The 22,666-nt window shown below is 38.6% G+C and overlaps 1 protein-coding gene across 8 annotated transcripts; it reads right to left on the bottom strand.

The window, feature by feature from the left end:
• LOC104358014 (hyaluronidase PH-20) lies at positions 1–20,790 on the bottom strand. 8 transcript variants are annotated; one of them, XM_033011545.2, is made up of 6 exons: positions 20,758–20,780; positions 18,915–19,056; positions 18,662–18,750; positions 7,243–8,432; positions 5,677–5,766; positions 1–3,859 (listed from the first exon to the last, which is right to left on the bottom strand). In XM_033011545.2, the coding sequence occupies exons 4-6, from the start codon at positions 8,209–8,211 to the stop codon at positions 3,200–3,202; spliced, it is 1,719 nt and encodes a 572-aa protein (XP_032867436.1). In that variant the 5' UTR covers positions 8,212–8,432; positions 18,662–18,750; positions 18,915–19,056; positions 20,758–20,780; the 3' UTR covers positions 1–3,199. The 8 variants fall into 8 exon arrangements, with proteins under 8 accessions (XP_032867436.1, XP_032867435.1, XP_032867432.1 ...); XM_033011544.2 differs by having other exon boundaries at positions 20,762–20,780; XM_033011541.2 differs by lacking the exons at positions 18,662–18,750; positions 18,915–19,056 and adding an exon at positions 9,249–9,417 and having other exon boundaries at positions 20,758–20,787.
• Positions 20,791–22,666: the final 1,876 nt, after the last annotated feature.

Below are 22,666 nucleotides of genomic sequence, written 5' to 3'. Positions count from 1 at the left end.
ATGACTTTCATTTAGATCATTTCATCAAACCCATTTTAGCAGTTCCCAGTCCCTAAGTATTGCTAGCCTGAATTCTGCCTAGAAGGGAGAAGTACAAAATAATGAATGGCAATCAAAGTGAAATGAATGTTCCCTTAGTATTTAATCTTTTGAAAAATAAAAGAACATAAGAAACTGAAACTATAAGGCTACAGAGAAGACTAATGATTACAGCAAATGCCATGAATGGAAAGTGAAATTTTTTTTTGGCGGGGGGGGGGGGGGTTGGTCTGCTTTAGGAGAATACAGGTTCGGCTTTGTACATAAGATAGTCACCAGCAACACAAGGCATAGCACCCCTTTTCCTTCTTTTCTCCTTCCCTAGTCCATGGAGACTCACTGACCCCATGGTGACTCATTAGCATAGAATATAGGCAAGACAAATATAATACAGAGCAAAATAATATATTTGGAAAATACTTCAATTTTACACAGCACATAGCTGGCCTGAATCTCACTATGGCAAGAAGTTTGTAGGATTTAAAACATGAATTACAGATACATGTAGGTAGCATAAATATCCCAAATGAACACTCGAAAGGTGGTTGGTAAAGCATTGTGCATCAGAGCACAAGACAGATAGCTATTCATGTGTGCAGCTTAGAAATCTAAGGCACATTTCTGTGAACAGTTTATTGCAATAGTCTGCTTTCCTCTCACTTGCCTGCCTTTCATTTTTCTGGTCCTGGCTGCTCTCAAGAAAAGAGCTGTGATCAGATGGATAGGTCTAATCTAACATATCAGTTACTGTGTTCCTTTATCTTTACAGTGGGCCTCCGGGAAAGGTTGTCAGTATTAAGTGCCAGGTAGATAAAACCTGTTGAATGGGAAGAGACTGGTCTGTCCACATTCCCCACTGCTTCACTCTTTCACTTCTGCAGTTCACTTCCTTTGCATGCACTGGGAGGTCCTGGGTGCTCTGTCTCACTCTTCTGTGATTTTAACTTCTCATTCCTCCTTTTCTGGTGATTTCACACTTTCCCCATCACAAATGCTCTGCCTGCTATTACTTGGCTGATAAAAATATTTACGGCAAGACTTGTAGATACTGTGAACCTCTGAGGTCTCTTGTCACAAAGTGCTACAGATCCAGTGTCTTTCAGAGGACTAGATACAAACAAGCCTAACCTCAGGAAACTGCCAAACATATAACAAAGTAATGCCACCTTTGAAATAGAACTTTGTGTGCCAACATAGAATTTTAGCCATGTTTAAGCGTTCTGCTGAAAAAAATAAAACTTCATATAAGTCATACAACACATGCTAAGGCATTACCAGTGATGTTTCCAGTTTTTAGAAACCCTTTCAAAGGTAATGTCAACAGCAGTATGAAAGGGAGGGACCTCAGGTACAGGAATTATGATACCATGGCTTTTGGTTACTCAAGATCAAACAACTAATATCAAAGCTGCAGTAAAAAACCCATATTTTTACAGAGGTGATCAAAGCCAGATGGATTCTTTTGTGCTGAACAATCTGCTACATATATATTTTTTATTCATGATTCTGCTTGGAACATTAATGGCAGAAACAGCTTTGACTTATGGACTCAACAACATAACTGCGATGAGAAAATTGTCACTTCCTCTTGATGACTTGCAGTCCAAAAGCCATAAAACATTATTTCTCCATGTTAAGTCTAAAGGCTTCATCTATTTTTCTGAATGTCTGTTATGACTGACAACCTGAAAATTCAAAGTCAATGGATATGTGTTTTCTGCTAGATTAAGGCACGAACTTTTCATAAATAAAGGGCTCCTGTACTGAAATCTCAGGTATATCCATTAGTGAGGCAGGTTGTATCTGTGGGAGGTGGTGATTTATTTATGCAGATCATGCCTAGCTCTAGGGAGACTTCTTTAATGCATCCATGCCAGCAGCCACTCTTCACTCATCAGAAGTCCAGCCGTCTATTAAGCATCTGACATAATTTGAAAAGGTTATTTTATCAAATACACTATAGTTAATTGCTTCTAAATGCTGACTATGTAAATCATAACTAGAATCCTCATATGATACTGGGAGTAGTTTTCTTCTGAGGTATCTCTGCTACTTTCACACTGCTTTTGGCAATGGAATAATATTAAGCAAATAGTCTCAGTTCTGTCAGCAGACTGGATCAAAAAGGTCATCGTGAGACTGGGGATCATGGGCACTGAAAATGAGGAATGGGAGTCCCAGGTCACTTATCTTGCAGCATCCACTGCTTGGTTTTCCTAAAGAACAAATTTTCCACCAAAGAGCCTGCTCAGGAAATAGTCAGGCATCAAGAAAGTCCCACGCTCACAGGCTTTTGTCCAAATGGCAGGGACAACCCTATCCATTTGCTAGGTCTAGCTGGACAGAGAAAGTAGGACTGGTGACCAGTGCGGGTAGGGAGTGCAGATCAGATGAATTGCGAGAATTAGTCAGGCAAAACAACTGAAAGCCAAGAAGAAGACATCTGCAATAAGGGGGAAGGGGAGGGCTTGGGAGAAGAAGAGAAGAAAAAAAAAGAAGAGACCGCTACAGGTCAAATTTTAAATAGTGAAGCTGTAATATTTGAAGTCAACATTTACATTAAAGTTAGAGCTTTTGAAGAGTTGTGAATATATTTAATTAAAAGAAAAACCACGGTGTCCCTGTAGATAATGTGAAAAGTGGAGAAACATTACATTAATCAGATAAATTTTATGCTGCAAGGTCCCACAGATCTAAAGTTAATCCAAATATTTTCAAGAACTAATTTTCATATGGAATAAAATTAATTCCTGCATAGAGCATCAAACCTGTTGAGTGCTGAGACTCAATGAAATCCAGGTTGAGATGTATTTAACTGGCTTAACTTGAAGCATACAAAATGGCATTATCAATAATTCATTTGTTTTTTTTCCAAATATAACTGTTAAAAATGTAAACTTTAAAAAAATGTTCCTTATTCTGGATTATCCTTTCATATGGTATAATCAATATATACAGACCAGAATATCTTTGGCACAAATAGTTTATAGAACTAAACTGAAGAAATACATTCAAGCTGAAGTGTCACCTATGGAATAGAAAAGGTTACCTGATACAGATAAGACCATATGCCTTTCGGGAAAGATTTTTCTTTGTAAATAAAACCTTTAGAATTTCAAACACAGCCAGGGAAAAGAATATTCTCACTTTCATGGGCCATTTATATTAAGATTCTCAAAACTAGAATTAAACAAAACAGATTAAACATCCATATCGTATAGGATGAAGAACTGCTGAAAGTACGAGTATCATTTGCTTCTAAATCATATCTAGTGGCAGATGTGACAGTGTTATATTCTGCAGTTGTTGTATTGAGTATATTATTTCCAACGGTAGATTGGAAATCTTCTATTTCAGAATGTGTAGATAATGTCACCTTACTCTGAGAGGTAAATGAAAATACAGTTCTGTTAGACAGAATCTTTTCTTCAGAGGCTTCTATATTAGAAAGTGAATTTGAGGATATATGAATGCAAATATCTTCTGAAATGCAAGCATGGAGGTAATGGATGTCATTTATATCAGCTCTACGTTCACAACTGTGGCCTGCATAACAGTGGCAATCAAAATTTTCTATGAATGTTTGCAGATCCTGAAATGCTGGTTGCCCTTGTAGAGTGTATTTTCCATCCTTTGTCATTTGAATGACAATATTCTCAGGGTTCAAGTGAAGATAGTCACTGGAATTCCACTTTTTCCGTGCGCAAGCACCAGAGTCTTGGCATAACACTTGGCTACAGATTCTGGCTGCCATTGTGACATTGATGAGGTATGGGGTCAAAGTCGTCCTAAGGTAGTTGTCCAGAGTTCTACAGGTGTTCTGTGAAAAGAACATTATACCTGCATAGTTTATTACAGAAACCATTAAAATGCTGTCGTTCTAATAACAGTATCACAGTGGATATCTATGAATGTTTCTCCTGAGGTTCTGGTAATAGTTACTGGTTGTTAGAAGCGAGTTTATCTGAGAAGTTGCTATATAGTTCAAGGATCACAGCAAATTTATGTCGGGTAGTTACTGGAGATGTTATGAAAAGCACTTATATCAGAGAGACAACTTTCAACTTTCATTTTATCCGTATAAATCAGATGCATTTAAAGAAGTGACATGAGGGATCAAAGTTCCTTTTTATGTCTTGAATGGTTTGAAGGGATCTTGAACAAAAAACCTCAGTTATTCAGCCTGAACAAATAATTTTTCTATCAAATCACCTCTGTGAGACTCTTCAATTTGACCCTGACCTGAATAGGTAGGCTGCAGGAACAGGGAGCTTTCACAGCATTTTTGAATGGAAAGCATTTTGGGAGCATGGTCAAATTGGAAGTATGCTAAGAGAACTGATCATTCTAATTGATCATGAAGTTGGCATATATTCTGTGTATGCTTGGCATAGTTTAATAACCAGAGGCTCTGGGAACTCTTTCATTGTTTCTGACACTGTGTCTCCATAGGGCATTTGCCTAATACCGCATACAGATACAGCTAATATTTACACCCATGGAGATCACCTTAGTGAATCTGAGGTGTATGTAGGTCTTTTGTTTCTTTTAGTTATATATACAAACCCTGCCTAGAAATTTTGGTTGATGAAGTTCTTGCCAAAGTGAAGATTACAGTAATATTTCATTGCTGAAAGACTGCTTACTGTGATAGCTGTAAAAAACAAAAGGTGCAGTTAGTGCAAAAATGTATAATCCGTCTGGGCTGTGGAAAGTTCTGTTTGCTTACACTTATCTCAAAATTCAAGCAATAAAAGTTGTTGCTCCTCTATGTTCTGGTATTGAGGTAATGGACAAAAAAGTTTCAGGTGCAACTGATATTTTTTCTCAAAGGCAGGCACATAAAAATGGTAGAAGTGGGATGCTTTGGGGAATTTGGTCCTTACAGAGCTGTGGAGGTTTATTTGGTCATGCTTTTTGTAACAGGAGGCTCAGCAGTGCTGAAGAGTTTCAGTCTTTTCTCTCAGAAGACTTCATAAAAGTCTTCCCGTGCAGTTGTTTATTATATCTAGCTTGCCTGGGTATGAATGAGCTAGTTTGAAAGATTTATTTGAACATCCTTGTAACAATGTTTCTCGAACTCTGCATTTGATCTTCCTAATAAAAATTGAACTTTTTTTCCTCTTCTGACTCATATCTTTCTTACAATGAAATTAATCAAATTATTACTTACAACACACAGAACAGGCTAGAGCTGAAATTTCAGACTGACTCCTTCTAGTGCTTTAAATATTATTGCTAGGTGCACCACTTTAAGAAGCGGAAGGGTCTGTTAAAAATTGTTCTGGGCAAGCACAAGTAATTTTTTCTGTAGCTCATGACTGGAATGTATATGAAGATATAGGAATTTTTTTCCTTAAATTAACCAAATAAGTGCTGTTGCCTACAATTATCATGGTAGTTTGTCCAGTTACTCAACCAACACTGATACTTTGAAAGATTGAACTCTTATTCTGTGTAGACAATTACAACCTTCATAAGCCTCAAATGTGCTTGTTTTTTGACTAGAGAAGACTGCTGGCAATACGGAGTCATTATTTTAAAAGTAGAAGATACGATGTAAGTAATCATAATGCTTTATATCCTTTTCACTTTATTGCTCTTTAAAAATGTCATGTAATAATTAATCTGACATACCTTATTTTGTGTTAAATTCATATCACCCCAGATCACAATTCCAGAAGCACCCAGTGCAGCAGATTCTCCGATGGTATTTACCAGGTCATCCTGAGGGGAAATGTGCAAAGAATCATACTAATGTAAGTAAGCTATAACATAAGGGCAAAAGGTATAATGCATGTAGTAAATTACATATCCAAAATAACTACTTTGAAGACAGCAAGCAATTATACATGATGAAAACATTCTGCTCTCAATTACACTTTTATTCTGGGATTGGGTTGCACAGGTGATGCCAGAAAATGTTGCCAACTATATCCAATTTATATGTCATGTGGTTAGAAAAACAGGGCTGTAAAACTGAGCCAGTGGTTAGGCATACGACATACACTCCTCCAACCATTTGAAGTTTTATTTTGCTGCATTGCCTCCTGGCTGCTCAGAGTTGATAGTAACTGGTTTCGGTAATGCACAGCTGGAAAGCACAGCTTTTTTTTTTTTTTTTTTGCTTTTTTTTTTTTAACTTAATTTCAGTTACCAAAAAGTGCTAAAGCAGAAAAGTAGCAAGAGAAGGAGCTTTCACCAACAGGAATCTCTTTTCTTCAGAGAACGGCTCTAATCTTTTACAGAGATTGATTTGGGAAATTTGTTTCTGTTCAGTTCTCCTTTTAGGGTCAGCTATTAGCTCAACCCAAACAAAATCTTAAAGCCCATCGGCGAAGAAAAAGAAAAAAACAACTTACTGCAGGGCACAACACATGAAAAGGAAAAATGTAAGGATTACAGGATTTAAATGATTGACTAGGGACCCAGCAGGGTCCCTGACAGCACCCCTTGCTCCCTGAAGGTATCCACAGAGCTGTGGGCAATGCCTGGTGATGCTCTATTCAGAATGTGAGAGGACACTGGACACAGTGCAGTCACAATGACCACAACATCTAACTCCCTTCTCCTCCTGGCCTGGATGACCAAGAGGAGATTCCCCAGCTTGGTGGTATCTCTGACAGGGTGGGTATATATGAAAATACAAAGGGAAAATTGTAGCCAGAATTGCAAAAAAATGATTAGACCTTAATCTGAGCCTAACTTTGGCTAACCCATGAGATGCTGAAATACCGTTTAGAAAGCTACTCAAGTACGACTAAGAACAGAATTTTCTCACTAGTTTTTAAACCCTTTTTTAAGGAAAATAAAGACTCCTTGTTATTGTTTTTTTTTTTTTTATATAACCTAAAAAGCAGACATTAGGCCAGCCTAGTTTTACTAAATCTCCTTTGAAGAAGTTACTCAAACTTCTTTCTTCTGACTTAATGTACTAAATATGCTTTCTAGGTTTGTAATATTTTGCTACATGTGAGGGCTACTTAGAGAATAAAACAGTATTTGATAAATATCATGAGGAAAGTTTGAAAATAGACCTCTGAGTGTTCCATTTGATGAAATTTCTTTGATGGATTAATTTATTCTTTTAATCAAACTCTACACACATTTTTCTGATACAAGTTAGCATATTTGCTAAATAAGTGTCACCTGGTAATTTCTTTCCACTTAATTCTGGAATATTTAAGGTCTAGCTCCACTCACCTGGGAAAGATACTCCTCATAGACATCTGTGAATACTGGACGTGTATATACAAAAACCGGAAGGGGATGAGTAGAATTAGAGACATAGGAAATTCTAATAGCTTCTTGAACTCTATTGCGAACAAAGAGCTGGGCATTTCTGGAAGATCTTAAGGCTGTCTCTAGATAGACAGATGGATAAAGTGCTGTGCTTTTCTCCCACAACCAGTTAAGCTCATTATTTCTTTCTATTTCAATATCTAAGCAGGTGCCTGTATAATTATGTGGGTTTTGTTTGTAATCATAGTTATAACAGTCTGGATAAAGGTAATATCCCCACAGACGATTTGGTTTCATTTTTATGCCCAGCTTTAAAGATTCCAACATAATTGATTTAGCTGCAGCTTCAAATTCCATTTTAGCGATAGTCCTGGCTTCGGCTTCTGATAGACTGAGGTCTCTCTGCTGAACCAGTTCAATGGATTCCTGTCTATAAATGTCTTTTGATCCCCAGTTCCTTATCCACACAGGCCTCCAGTTTTCCCAGTCAATGACAGCCAATCCAAACTGTTCATCTGAAGGAATATAGAACTGGATATCCTCTTTGGCTTTTTTTAAATGATTCTCCAACAATGACAGTTGAGGGAGTCCTCCATTGAATGCCTCTCCTGTAATTTCATTTTTGTAAGGGTAATAGCCAAGCCTGTCTGGATAGAAAAGAGTGATGTTTTGCCCAATGGATGTCTTCAATGTGCTCCCAATGAGAGAAAAAAATTTCATGTCCAGCTGCACTCCAGTCCTTTCAGTACAAAGTTCTGTAGGAGCATTCCAGATAGAAAGGAAAGGTGAATTAGAAACAAGTGGACGAGCTCTTATGTTCAGAGATGAGCAGCAAGAAACTAGAAGAGTGGTGAACACCATACTGGATGCTATAGGATACATACAGGTAACACAGATACCAAAACTTTGTATCTGTCTTAGAGTTTCCATTGTAGCATGTGCAGTGACATTAGGTGCTTCTGATCAGACAAAAATGTAATGCTCTCTGGGTGTTCAGAAGGTTGGTAGTCTGTCAAAAGCTTTACCATACAATATGTTTCTTCAGATTAATACCTATTAAGCAATATTCCTTAGGTTTAAAATAGGGATGTCCTTATATGAGGCTCTCTGTCATTTCAGGCTGCAGGAAACCTTTCAACAACTTCTGAGACCTAATACAGAAAAAGAGGCAAATGTAGATGAAGTAAGAGATGATAAATATTTCATTGCTAACAATGAAACAAATACCATTTGTGATTTTGAATATATTGTAATCTTTGAATAGAATTCCCCTCTGAAGCAAAAGCACAATGTACAATCATAGAGGAAATAAACTGTGCGTGCATAAAATTGTATATATATATAACAAGTAGATATAAAACTGACAGTGGAATGGTATCCAGTGAGTCATGGATCAGAATGAACATGCTCGGTAGTAGTCCTGATTGTACCAGTGACTGATGTCTGTAAACACAAGGAGTCTCACAATGTTTTATCTTAATCAACAGTAATCTATATCTAATATTTCTCACCTGTCTCAAAATAAAGTTCTAGGTCTTAATTCGTTAATTTTACAGGGCAAATAAGGGAAGATAGAAGATAACACAAAATTGGAATATGGACTGTTGTACACATGCAAGAAAACAATCCATGTACACTCATTTAACTCAGTGAGGTATCTGCAATATTATAGTCACTCTATCTTCTGTCCAGAGCTCTTTTGAACAGGCTCAAAAGCTGCATATCATCTCGGTATATGGCCATCTGTATGTTGCTTGCGACCATTTGAGATCTACAGATAAAATGACCCCAAGTCCAAGTCTGCCCACGGGTGTAATTCATTAGGAAGGCTGAGGTTGTCCGTACACCCACAGTGAGCAGTCACACTTACTTCAAGAACATAGTGGTAGTGGTGGTAGTCACAGTGCGGCCATCAACTTCTACATACTATCCCAGTAGCTAAAGCATCCCTCTGTGCAGTAACTCACCTGTATCTACTTTCCTTCTGATTTTGAAACGGTTCAAACCTGGATCTGTCACCTTCCACTGAGGCCTCATGATAAGGCTGTAGAGTATCTAAGGAGTGTGTAAGAGTGTGCACAAAAATACAGGAGTCACCGTGAAGCGGGCCACAGGGTGGCTGGCAATGTAAAATCTCTGAGGACAGATTAAAAAAAAAGTAAACAAGATTTCAGTTTGTATTTACTGAATTCAGCTAGGAGTGGAAACTGCAAATCTCTGGTCCCTACCGCTTGAATTATTTCTCTCCCTATGTTTGTCTTTTCTGTGACTACTTAGTGTAAAATTTATAAGCTATATAGGCACAGAATCATAGATCTCTCTTCGCCCAACTGTACATACAGACAACAGGTTGCAGTTGTTATTATCCATTTGCATTTTTTTTCATCATCCTTCTGCCTGCATAATTATATTTTTAATTTGTTTCAATAAAATGGCAAAACACCTCCATCCATCAAATTGTTGTATACCCAGAAAAGTTTGACTGTATAATGAAAGGTTGATGGAGGCTTCAGCCTTCCTAAATCCAGCCTCAAGCAAGACTCATTGCAGAGATTGTTGTAGTAGTAGTACAATGAGATTCCCTGTGTATGGTCACTGAGTTTGATCACTTCTGAATGTACTGAAAACTCCAGATTTGCTATGATTATGGGAGAAAACCATGTGTGAAAGGAACTATCATGGGGAGGAGGGGAGGCAGATCAATGTGACTGAAATCTAGACCTTTGAGGGATCAAAACAATGAAGGAACCTATGTCAACAGATGGACTAGATCCTGCTCCTGGTCACAGACATCACACTCTCTAGAGATGATTCTGGGATTCTTCTTCATTTGAGGGTAATTTGCCTTTTCTGAGGACTAGGAGGAAATGAAGGACAAATGGAAAAGTTGTACCAAAGGAGATCTCTAAGGGTCGAGTTTTCCAGGGGAGGGGTTTTGAATTGCAGGGATCTTCAAGAAATGCCAGAACCTAGACACTTAGATTCCCAGATTAGCAAGTCTATTTTGCAGACCCCACTTTGCTGCTTCTGCATCCATCATTTCTGATGTCAACGGGTAGTAGGGATATTTTCCCTTTTATTTTTTATCTTTCTGAGAATACTGTCGGCTCTTGGTCATCGTGTCAGTGGAGAAGCATAGAGCTGCTAGCCATTCCTTTTGCTGGGTCCCCAACCTAGCTGAGGAGGGAACAACAGCCAGTTCCATTTTCTTTGCTTAGAGGTACCAGCACATATGAATGAAACGAGCTACTCAAAGACACAAGGATGCACAGCTGAAAGACTGGCAAACAAGCACCAATGGCAAGGAATCTTCAAAGCGAGTTTGGCAATAGAGGAGGAATTTTTTTTCAAAACAAAAGCTTGTAGTCCTGGAGTAGGAAGTGCAAGTAGAATGAACAGAAAGTACACTTGTGCAGTATCAGACATCCCTTCAGTACTCATCTGCAGGTATATGAAAGATGGGTAAGGAAGGGAAGTAAAATATAGCATAGGTGGTAGGGTGTAATGTACAGCAGCACTAGAACTGCAACAGCTTCCTCCCACCAGCCATGACAGCACCTCTGTCTTCTGTTGCACTGCCCTCAAGCCTCTAGAGCCCAATTTCTGACCAGAAGTCAAGAACTAAAAGCACATTCTACATTCTCTACCAGGAATGACACCAGCACTTCTTTTCCACAAACCAGCACAAACTTTCAGCTAGGATTTTGGCTCTGTCATCCTCCTTCCCTCAACATAATGCAAATGGCTTTTGCACCACACTGAGTGTCCGCAGTGCTATGCACATATCTGCAGAGTTCTTTGTGTCCTTTCACAAGTAACTGAGCTCTGCTCAAATGTAGTTTTGCACTTTTTTTTTTCCTAGCTATTTTTTTTTTCTCCTTTACAGGAAAGCTTTTAATTCTTTCTTCGGTGGAAAAGTTTTCATCAGCATTTTGGAAGAAATGGAAACCAGTGGTTTGAAGGCTAAACTACCAGTCAGAAAGGCGAAGAGCTGTAGAGAAAGTGAAACCACAGATACCTGAGACCCTAGGATCAAGAGATACGTATGATGACTGCTTATTGCTTTCATATTAATTAAAAAAGAATGTTGGATCCTCCTTCATGATCAAGCACTTTGGTTCTCTTGAGATAACGAACAAGCAGCAGTAGACAGAAGTTCTCACAGTTCTGGTTTGGATTCCCTCACCTAGTCTTCAGTTGTCCATTTCACTTTTATCTTATAAAAGCCTTATCAGTCATAGGAGGCAAACAAGTTCATGGTATAGAGGCAGCAGATGGACCGCAGTCTAAACATCCATACAGATATTTCATCATTTCACAGCTGCTGATGTGATAACTAAAGAAACCCTGCCAAGAAGCATTTTCATAATCTAGACTTAGATCATAGATCCGATCATCAGGAAAGAAGGTATGGATTTGTTCATTTAAATCACTGCAAGAGCAATACCTCATTTGTATGGCATCTGCTTGATGGGACTTGTAGAAAACAGGGCTTCATGCACGTCCCCTTGCTGTCCAGAGTTGACAGCAGGAAAAACCCATCTCTCTTCTGAGCTAAACAGTTTCAGCTCTCTCAGCCTCTCCTCATATGACAAATGCTATAATCCCTTATTCATCTTTGTAGCAATTTGCTGGACTTGCTCCAGTATGTCCATTTCTTTCTTGTACTGGGGATCCCAAGCATAGATACAGCACTCCAGGTGTGGCATCACCAGTGCTAAATAGAGTGGAATGAAGGCATTCCTTGACCTGCTGGTGACAGATACTCTTGTTAATGCCACTCAGGAGGCTGTTGGTCTTTGCTGATGCAAAGACACATTGCTCACTCAAGTCAACTTTGTGTCCACCACCACCTCCTAGAGCCTTTTATGCAACTGCTTTCCAGCCAGTAGGCTCACAAGCCTGTACTGGTGCATGGGGTTATAGCTCTCCAAGTGTGGGACTTCGGATTTGCTTTTGTTGAACTTCATGAGGTTCCTGTCAGCCCATTTCTCCAGCCGTAGAGACCCCTCTAAATGGCAGCACGATCCTCTGGTATACCAGCCACTCCTCCCAAGTTTGCATTGTTTGCAAACTTGCCAAGGGACCACTCCGTCCCATTGTTCAGATAATCAATCAGGGTGTTAATTAGTATTGGACCCTATACGAGCCCTTAGGGTACATCACTAGAAACAGGCTTCCATCTGGACTTTGATGGGCCTCCAGCTAGATTTTCTGGCACTGATCACAACCATATGAGCCTGGAAGTTCAGCCAGTTTTCACTTTCACTGCCCATTTGTCTAGCTTGTACTTAATCAGTGAGAATGTTACGGAAGCCAGTGTTGAAAGCCTTGCTAAAATCAAGATCAATATTCACTGCTCTCCCCTTGTCCACCAAGCCAGTCTTCTTTTTGTAGAAGGCTGTCAGGTTGGGCAGGCATGATTCCTCTTTGTTAATCCTTGCTGACTACTTCAAATCACATTCTTGTTCTTAATGTTTGGAAATGTTTCCCAGAGTTATTTTCTCTGTCAACGTCCCAGAGATTGAGGTGAGGCTGGGTTGACCAGCCTATAGATCTTTGGATCAACTTTTTTTGCCTTCTTTAAGACAGGAGTGACATTTGCTTTCTTCCAGTCCTCAGAACCCTCTCCCAGTCACCATGACCTTTCAAAGATTATCAAGAGTGACCTTATAATGACATGAGCCAGCTTCTTCAGCACATACAGCTCTTCATGGGCACATACCATTGTGCCCCATAGACTTGTGTATATCCAGTTTGTTTAAATGTTCCCTAACCTGATTCTCCTCCACTGAAGAAAAGTCTTCCATCTTCCAGTCTTTCCCATGGGTCTAAGGAGCCTGGTATCCCAGAAGGCTAGTCTTTCGAGTGAAGACTGAGGTGGAAAAGCTACTAAATACCTCTGCTTCTTCCATGTCCTTTGCCACTGGATCTCCTGCCTGCCCCATTCAGTATTGGGCCCTCATTTTCCCTCATCTTCTGCTGCTGATAGACCTGCAGAAGCCCTTCATGTTGCCCTTCTCATCTCTTGCCAGATTCAACTCCAAGTGAACTTTGGCTTTCTTAGCCCCATCCTTACACCTCAGGCAGTGTCTCTGTATTCTTCCCGGTTCACTTGTCCATGCTTCCACCTCATGTGTGCTTCCTTTTTATGTCTGAGTTTTGTCTGGAGTTCCTCCTGCCTTTGCTTGATGTCCTGCATGTAGAAATGGACCATTTTTGAGCTTGGAAAATGTGATTCTTGAAAATCAACTAGCTCCTGGACCTGTAATCTCTCCAGGGCTGTCTCCCATGGGATTCTTTCAAGCTGATGCCTGAAGATGCCAAAGTGCTCTCCTGAAGTCAGTGGTTGTGGTCCTGTCATTTGCCTGTTCCCTCTTTTTAGAATCCTGAACTCCACTATCTCATAGTCACTGCAGCCAAGACTGCCCCCAACCTTCACCTTCCGTGTTTGTAACTATGAGGTCCAACAGAGCATCTCCCCTTGATGGCTCCTACGTTATCCAAAGTGGTATTTCCCAAGATGGTACTGACTGAGACTTCCAGGACAAACTAAAAGAATTCCATACAGAAGTTCTGGGGGAAAATTATTATTATTAAAATTAAATAAAATTACCACACATAAAGAGCTGAGGTACACTGGCATTTGCCAGGACAGTGATCCTTTATGTGGTTGGTTTTGTCATAACAAAGTGCGATCACCTCAGAAAGGAGTTGTAGAAATACTTCAGCTTTAACTCTGCCTCTGGCTCTGGTTTTGAAAGATTTCTTGCCCCCACCAAAGTCAGAGAACTACAGGACACAAATTTTATTCTTTGTTCCTGTAGGCTTTTTTTATAAGTGGATTTCAGTTATAGGATGATTTGATGTAGAAAAAAAGAGGAAAGCATTGCTTTGAATACCATATTTACTGGTTTAGCTAGAACTCATTTATTATTGGCTAATCTTGCAAAGTGTGATTTAACTGATTGTTGGGTTCTCCTCCAAATCTTGCTGTAATGTACTGTGCTGAGTGTAAATTAATAGATTATTTTATGTGATAGTTTCCAGTTAAAAGGATTGCCTTTGGCCCAGCCTAACGATGACAGCTCTGATAAATGTTACTCTTTTCAGTCTCCTTGAATGTTGGTCTAAGTGAGCCTAGTCATAAAGCTGCCCTTGTCTTCGTCAAAAAGTCAATATCTTTACAATATATTAACACTAATTGCTCCGGGGATACCTGACTGGAAGTACATACTGATGGATTTAAATGCCCGTAGTCTAGGGAAATTGCTTCTGTTTTAGATTTTCCCAAATTTGGCATTTGTAAAGGTTAAGCATTAGAGGAAATCATATGAATCTTCTTGGTGTAATTATTTCATAATTTTTTACAGCATAAACTGGACTGCAGAAACACACGTTTGAAAATGCAAGTGTGTCCCTGTATTTTGATAGCTACATGGTCATAGATCTGGTCTATACCATGTGACCCTGACAAAAAATGCATCATTTGGCCAAAGACAGTTAGAAAATAAAGGAGAGAGAAGTACTATTTATACCCTTGAACTTCACACAGACATTACGCACCACAACCAGATGGTTTGTCCCATCAAGAATCATCGACCAAGCCATTTGGCTTATATTCAAGAAGTGCCACTAAATGTTAGAAGAATTCAGCTTTGGGTTTTTTTATGAAAATTAGTTGTAAGAGTCCACGTTTAGCCTTGAAATAATTAGACATCACTTAGTCAGGTCAGATCTACTAATATTAAAAAGTAAACTTGAGCCAGTAAGCACAACCAGTATCTGACATTATGTTAACAGTCTTAACCACACTTCTCAAATTTCAAGCAAAAGTCCGTAAAACCTCACAGTTTCCCTGTTTTAGTTTGAACACTAAGGGAAAACAAGGGTACTCTTCATGACCTCTAAGGGAGAAGATGAGTGTTACTAAGATGTGGTATCTGTTTGAACAACAACATGTAAAAACACTTCTAAGCCTGAGAACGTCAATATAATTATCATTTTAGATTACAGGTGACACAGTTTTCAAGTGTTCATTAACTGTTTCTTGCATTGCAAACAGTGTGTGTGTTACTGCCTATTAATTAGAGACATAATAACAGAAAATACTGATGTGAAAATAGGTTGGTCTTTTCCCTGTGCTGAGCAAAATATAGATACAGAAATTTGCATGCAGAACTGCTTTTCTTGATGAGGCAGAAGAATCTAACTCTTTAAATCTGTACATTTAAGTCTTTAAATCTGTGTAAAGCTGTGGTATAAGATATGTGGTCAAATACGCAGTTGGGATTAGAATATTGAGGATTTAGTCCCTACTCTTTAATTTCCATATAAACACTGGTTACTAGTTATTTTACTAGTGTAAAAAATAACTCTCAGCATTACAAAATGACAAAATATGGTACTAGGCAGTGTAACTTCATAAGTTCTTGGGACAAGTTACTTTGTATCTTCCTTTATCTGAAGGCTATGAAAATATAAATTTGTGAAAGGCTCAACTCCAGCTTCTGTGAAGAGATCAGCACTGATTAAGTTCTAAGGAGAAATAGAATAGACTCCTAAGGAACAGAGTAAGGATATGTTTACTTAAGAGTTAATATATTTAAACTTGGAACCTGAAGCAGAATCCAAAGCTCTTTTTTTTTTTTTTTTTAAAAAAAAAAAAAAGGTACCAGCAATACTGATACCACCCATAGACTTAGTTTCTCAGAATAGGATCAAAGCAGCCCGCAATGCTAGGAAAGAACTGTCTGAGGTCAACATTTGTATTCTTCATGGGTCATTGGAAAATACTTAATGTGTCTGACATCCCTCCTGCCCTGTCCTTGAGTGCCCCAGGTAGTGCTGTTGTGAGAAATGGCCCCATTCTCTTTCATTCTGTTCTGGAGGTGTCCTTCTTCTGGATGAAGGGAACAACATTGCTGCTGGAACTTCAACTTAGTATTTAAACCCCCCTTCTCTTTTTAGAAGTGGATGTGCTGGGTTGGAGGCTGTTTGTTCATTATGATCAGGTGTCAGAGTCATGAAACAGCCACAGAAGAAAGGGAAGAATAACCTTGTAGTTACAGTGCATTCCCCCTTGGGTCATTTTGGCATTTTTAAAAGAGAAGGCAATGATACTCAATTAACACAAACACACGCGCGTCTTGTGAGGGTAACATTAACACTTGTGAGGAGCAGGAAGCTCCTCAGAAAGGTCCACCTCGGGAAGTATGAATCATCTGTGTTGCACAACTGATGGCAAGTTTATCTGACCAGACATCAAGTATGAAGGATGGTCTTTGCATAGTGCAATGTAGTCTTGTTGTTATGAATGCATTAAGCTGCACTTGTCTGTAAAGTCGGAATTTGATAAGCGCTTTTTTTGACAGGGGTTTCTAAAACTCCACCCTTACTTCAGTATAATCCTCTCAATTGGGCTAGGGCAACTGTTTATGAGGCTACATAATTAATTGTTCAGGTTAAAAATACCTCAGCCAAAAGAAAAGAGAGGAAGGTGGTTTTTTATGACTAAGTACTTGAACCAGCAAAACTGGCTAGTTTAGCCAGTAAGTCTGATTTAAGAAATGCTTGTCAAACAACACCCCGGTGCTGTGGATGTTCTTATCATCAAGAACTGCCAAACCATCTCTTTCATCATTGCTTACTCCCATTCTTGAGTTCTGAGTAAAGGGCAATGAGTGCATGGGGACCTGAAGCCTGAGAAAACCTCCAAACAACTTTCTGTGCTGGCATTCCTGACCGTTGCCTGTGGAAGAAATCAAAATATGGCAATGATGTAAAGGTCAGGAGCTGAGCATCCAGGTTGTAGACAACCCCCATTAAAAACATGTATATAAAAGATTTAGTCAAACTACTGTTCAATTATTTAAATGTCTGCTATATGTCCCAGTTATTTTTCATAGTCTTATGATGAACACTGCAATGTTCCGTGACTAATTTCAAATGTTAGGAAAAACTCTATCCTCTTCATTCTCATTTTTTTCTCTTGCATGTTCTAATTCTCAATTTTATAAAAATTCTTAGCATCCTACCAGCCTGTTTATTGACGTTCTAATTTGCTTTTTAGCAAGTTAACCAAATAAACTGTCTGAACACTTTTCCAAGAGTATTTGGAAAATTTCCTTTGCTGTATTGTGTATAATTAGGCTTGGCAGAACACAGATTCTGTAATGACAGTTTCCATTGCAGTGGCATCAGGGACAAGATAAAGAGTCCATCACATGTCACTTTGCAGAGTATTCCATCTTGCTATGGTTATTCTGCAAAATGTTCACTGCCTGCAGAATCTCTAGTGCTTTATGGCAAAACAACTCCAAACATATTCTCTATAGCAAGAAATATGCATTACTAGACAATATAATATTACAAAAATATAATCATATATCCACCACTAATACTGATTAGTGTACAGCTAATTAAAGCACATACTAACCTGGAAGTATATTTGGAAAACATTTCTGCACTACAGTACTACTACCCTATTGTAGATTATTGGGCAAATCACGGCTCAATTTTTAAAAGCAGCTAGTGTTTTTCTTTGGTTTGTTTTTAGTCAAATATTTTTCACTGTATTACACTGAGCCCACTTGAATAATTTTAATTAGAAGCCTTAAAAAATAAAAGGAAAAACAAACAAACAAAAAAAAAACAACACAACCCCAATTTTCTTCAGTTCACCCTGCATATTCAACATGTTATTTCTTCTGACTATTTGACAAAGTTATAGATAAAATTTTCATAGAATGGTTTGGGTTGGGAGGGATCTTTAAAGGTCATCTAGTGCAAACCCCATTGGGAACATCCAAACCCTACTGGGAACATCAAGTGACTAGATAATCACCCCAAATGAAATAATCTTTGAATAGTTTCATGAAGACAGTGCTTTCAAATTCCACCTAAGATGCCCAATGTTGTTTGTTTTGTTTTTTTTTTTTTTTTTTTCAGCAGTATCTTGTATTCCAGTTTCATTTTAAACTCTTTTGGACAGCAATTTTTACAAAGAACTGTAGCGCAGATCACTGTGCACTTGGAGTTGCAGTACAGGGGCAGGCTTCCTAAGCAGTTCACTAGTTCTTCTCAGTGAGCTCTTCCAAACAAGACAGTGTTATGCCTACAAGTGTACAGACAGTATCAAAGGGAGCTCATAAAATGGAGGATTATAATATGCTATTAATAAACATGTATGATCATCATCTCCCACAGGAATATTATTTTGAAAACCAGAAGTTTGAAGTCAACATAAAAATATACAATATTCTTTCTTTCTATACCTTCACGAAGCACAGAAGTAATTGCAATACATTTTTGGACAAAGCAGATGTCACTTCACATGTGTGTTAAAAAAATACATTTTTTCCCCCCAGCAAATCATTACCTTAATCTAGGGATTAATATGAAAAAATCATCTACACTGTACAAAAGTAGCTGTGCCTTTGGAAGAGGTGAGATTGCTCTGGAGAACATCTGTGGAAGAGACAGTACATGCTTTTGCTTAATCCTTGGAAGTAATGCAGTATTAACGTTAACACAGCATCCAATTTTGAACATAAAACTGTTTCAGTCACAAAATGATGTCCTCTTTTTTTTGAAAATATAGAATCTTTCAAGAAAGATGATTGTGATGTTACTGTTTAAAAGTAGGGAAGCAGATAGACCCCTGGAGTAAACCAAAACTGCATGGATGAAATTGTTCCTGGATTTTCAGTAGCAACACTTCACAGCTAGAACAACAGGAGGTGGAGGTAGGGGAGGTCCTCAAAAGGAATTATCCTTGGAAATAAATATGTATTATTAATCTCAGTACCAGATTATATACTAACATCTGCCTTCACGGTATGCAGTTTCAGGTTCTCTTGTGCTATACCTGAATGCTCTCTCTTTTTAAACTTCCTCCCCTGGGACTGTAATTCATTCCATATTCCTTTCTCACACATGATTGTGTATAAATAAATGCAATCTGAGGAAAATATGAAACTGCAGTAAAGAAGTGAACCTTCCCTTAAGAATAATTTCTCTTTCCTGCTGTGTGCTTTTCACCTGCTGTTACTTCACAATTCTCATAGTCTTTTGTTATTTTGATAAACCTACTAATACCGAGGAGCCAGTGTAATTGCTACCCATCCCTGGAGATAAGTGAGAGAGATGGGTAAGCAGATGTCGAAGTCTCAAAACAAAGGTGAGTACAAAGCTATGCAGAACACTGGTGATTTATAAAGGAGACATTAGCATTATCGAGCACTGTTTTGGGAAACAGTTATGCAAAGAATCAACAGTTTCAACTGAAAAGAAGAAAGGAGCTAAGTTGGACCTGCCTGAGCAAGTACATTAGCATAACCCTTGGAGAAAGCCTAAGGAAAAGGATTTACAGTGAGGGAGCTGAAAGTAGAGGCTTGCAGCTCTGAGCAAACAGCAATTTCTGTTTGTTTGGATGTGCCACTGCTAGGGAGGCAAAGCTGGTGAAGTCCTTGCAAACAAACAGCCGGGATACCTGGCTCATCACCATACCGTCTTCTAACTGAAATTACCTGCAAACTCTCACAAATTTTGACTAAATGGCAAAGTTGAGAGACAATGAAGTCTACTAATTTTAAGGGTAAGAGACCTTAATATCTAACGTGTTGAGAGAGTGACTTTGGACCACTTGTCATGGGAGCTGTGACCTGGACAGCGTGTGGCATTCAGGCCTGGCTCTCACTGCCCACATCCTCACCCTCTCTCGGATTTGTCCTCCTTGGAGGCTTCAGCAGAGACCCATGCCAACCCACACCTGTGCAGGGACTGCTTGGCATGTGCTCAATTGTTTATAAGCAACTCTGACTCAGACCTCTTGCCTCGGATATTTTGTGGATTGCCTTGCCCATCTGTGGCTTCATATAAAAAAAATAACTATTACACTGCAACATATCATTTACCTGAGTTGAAAAGCTGAAAACATTCAGGTGCCTTTTCTTTCACCCCTGACTAAAAACATTCACTAGGGACATATAATTTCTTATTAAACTTCCCCAAGCATAAGCTTATTCCAGTAGGCTCCTAAAGAAACAAAAATCCCTATTAGCCTACTCTTACCTGTAAATGAAACCTATTCCCACCCCCCTGAGAAAAATTTCCTAGACTAATAACTTAACCTAAAAATCTTAAGCCTTATTTAGAGTAAGATAGTTTTAGCAATTTTGTTGGTATGGAGACATAGATTTTACTCAATACTTATGACAGCTATATATTTGTAGTTTATAAGTAGTCCTTTGTGCGTGTAATAGTTCAATGAATCAGCTGCATTGAAAAACAAAAAAATGCTGAGAGGGAAACAGGTGATAGTATCACATATGGTTCATAACAGTGGTTGTTGCACCTCGTGGTTCCCGACAATCTTTCTGGAAAGTCCTACCAAAATTTACCTTCCCTCTCTCAGATTTAAATTTCAAAATAGTAAAAATTTAAGCAACAAAAAAATAAGCAGCAAATACTCACCTACCTGAATCCACAGGTCAGAGCTTGCTGGAGTGAATGAACGGGTGAGTGGACAAAATAATTAGGCTAGTCTGGAAAGGCAGGGCTCTGGCCTGGCCAATTGGGATTTGTCATTTGGTGAAAACCTTAGCATAATTACAGGGTAGTTGATTAAAGGTGTCTCCTGTCACAGCTGATTGCAGTAAGTAGTATAGCAACACATTACCTGTCAGAGATCTTACACCATGTTTTATAGCCTACCGAAAAAATGCTTTGAAAGAGTTCTTTTTTTCTAAAGTAAGAAATATTTTATAGTTTGGCTTAATTTTGCTTTTTCATGCAGCAGTGGTTTGACCACTGGAGGTGAAAGTCGTTTTCATGACTATGCAGAAATGGGGTACGGGGGAGCAAAACTGGGTTCAGCGTTGCCAGATCATAGAGTACCCCGAGGCGGTGCATCCGCGCTGGGCGGGGAGCAAGATGGCAGGAGGAGATCCTCCCCTGGCGAGCAGATGCCGAGGCTGCTGCGCATGGAGATCTCTGAACTGAGCACCACTTCTGACCCTCTGACCCTCACACAGGGACTCGCCGGACCACTGAAGCATCCCTCGGGGATGCTGTCCTAGAGTATGTTAACACCCACATCAGGATAATTAAACAACCTTCCACTGTCTGTCATTAAGTTCCTAGCTCTGATTATGCTCACGCAGCACTTTGGGTTGAGGGCTTCCCACAGCAACCGGATGGCAGGCAGTACCATGGGTTAGAGCCGTTTTGAGCTGTGGATGCCTTGTTATATTTGCAATATGACAATTTAAAAAATTGTTTATTTTCTCCCTCAGCATAAAAACAATTTTGTCTTTGGAATCGATTTCAGACTAAAGACTTTCATTTCAATATTGAAACATTTTTGTCATATTAAATGCCATACTTCATGTTTTCTTTGTGTAATATTTTTACTAAGTTTGTTTTTTTTTTTTAAGTAATGATAAATCCCCCAAATGAAAAAATAGTCAAAATATTCATTTATTTTTAAGGTCAGCTGTAGCAAAATGATTTAAAAAAATAATTTAGAATAAAAAAATGAGAAAAAAAGTGTTTAAAAATAATAGTTTATAAATGTATTCTAAAATTATGAGAAAATATACTCTAAAACAGTTTGCTATGATGAAGAAAGAGGATGGAATAGAATATTTCAAAATATATATTTTCACATTATCATTCCTTGGTAATACACTACTGTACATTACTCTTATTTTACATAAAAATTTAAAACCAATATTGATTGGTAGAAGTCTAGAAAAAATTAAAGCTTTGAAATTTTAAATACTAATGCCAAAATTTGTTTTGTCTTGGTTGAATTCTTCCACCTGCTATTTTTGTAAAAGAAAATACTATCTTTCTTCATGGAAAATATGGAGCCATCTTTATGTGTCCCAAGAACAGGAAAATAAGATAAACAAAAATGAGACTATGTAGGTCAAAATACTGTTGAGAGATGGTAGCAAAAGCCATTGCTGTTTCCACCCATGCTATAGGCTTTTCCACTTCACCTGTGGCAGAGGTTTTCTCTCCTGTAACACTGCATCTTTCTGGTACGGGATCCACCCCACAGGACTCGGAGCCAGAAACCCATCCAGCATCTTCAGCACTCAGTTTGTGCTCTAGGATTCGCTTCCCTAGTCAAATCGGAATTTCCTTCCAGAATAAGCCAGCTCTTGCTGGTTGCAATATTAAATAAAGAAGTGAAATAAATCTTAACGTTTGAAGGAAACATTACTGTGCTTGGTGAAAGTGATGGTGTGGAATAGAATAAAGTCAGGGAGCCTGAGGAGATATGGAAATGGGTCTGCAGAGGTGCAGGAAACAAAAGAAAAAGAAGAGGTGCAGAGAACTATGACCAAACCATTCTTCACACCTCATTAACCTA

Source organism: Tyto alba, unplaced genomic scaffold (assembly GCF_018691265.1).
Source record: "Tyto alba isolate M040663 unplaced genomic scaffold, T.alba_DEE_v4.0 Super-Scaffold_2, whole genome shotgun sequence".
In the NCBI taxonomy this organism is placed as follows: domain Eukaryota; kingdom Metazoa; phylum Chordata; class Aves; order Strigiformes; family Tytonidae; genus Tyto; species Tyto alba.
Note: the sequence above shows the minus strand (reverse complement) of the source record. Positions and strands in the feature narration are given on the sequence as shown.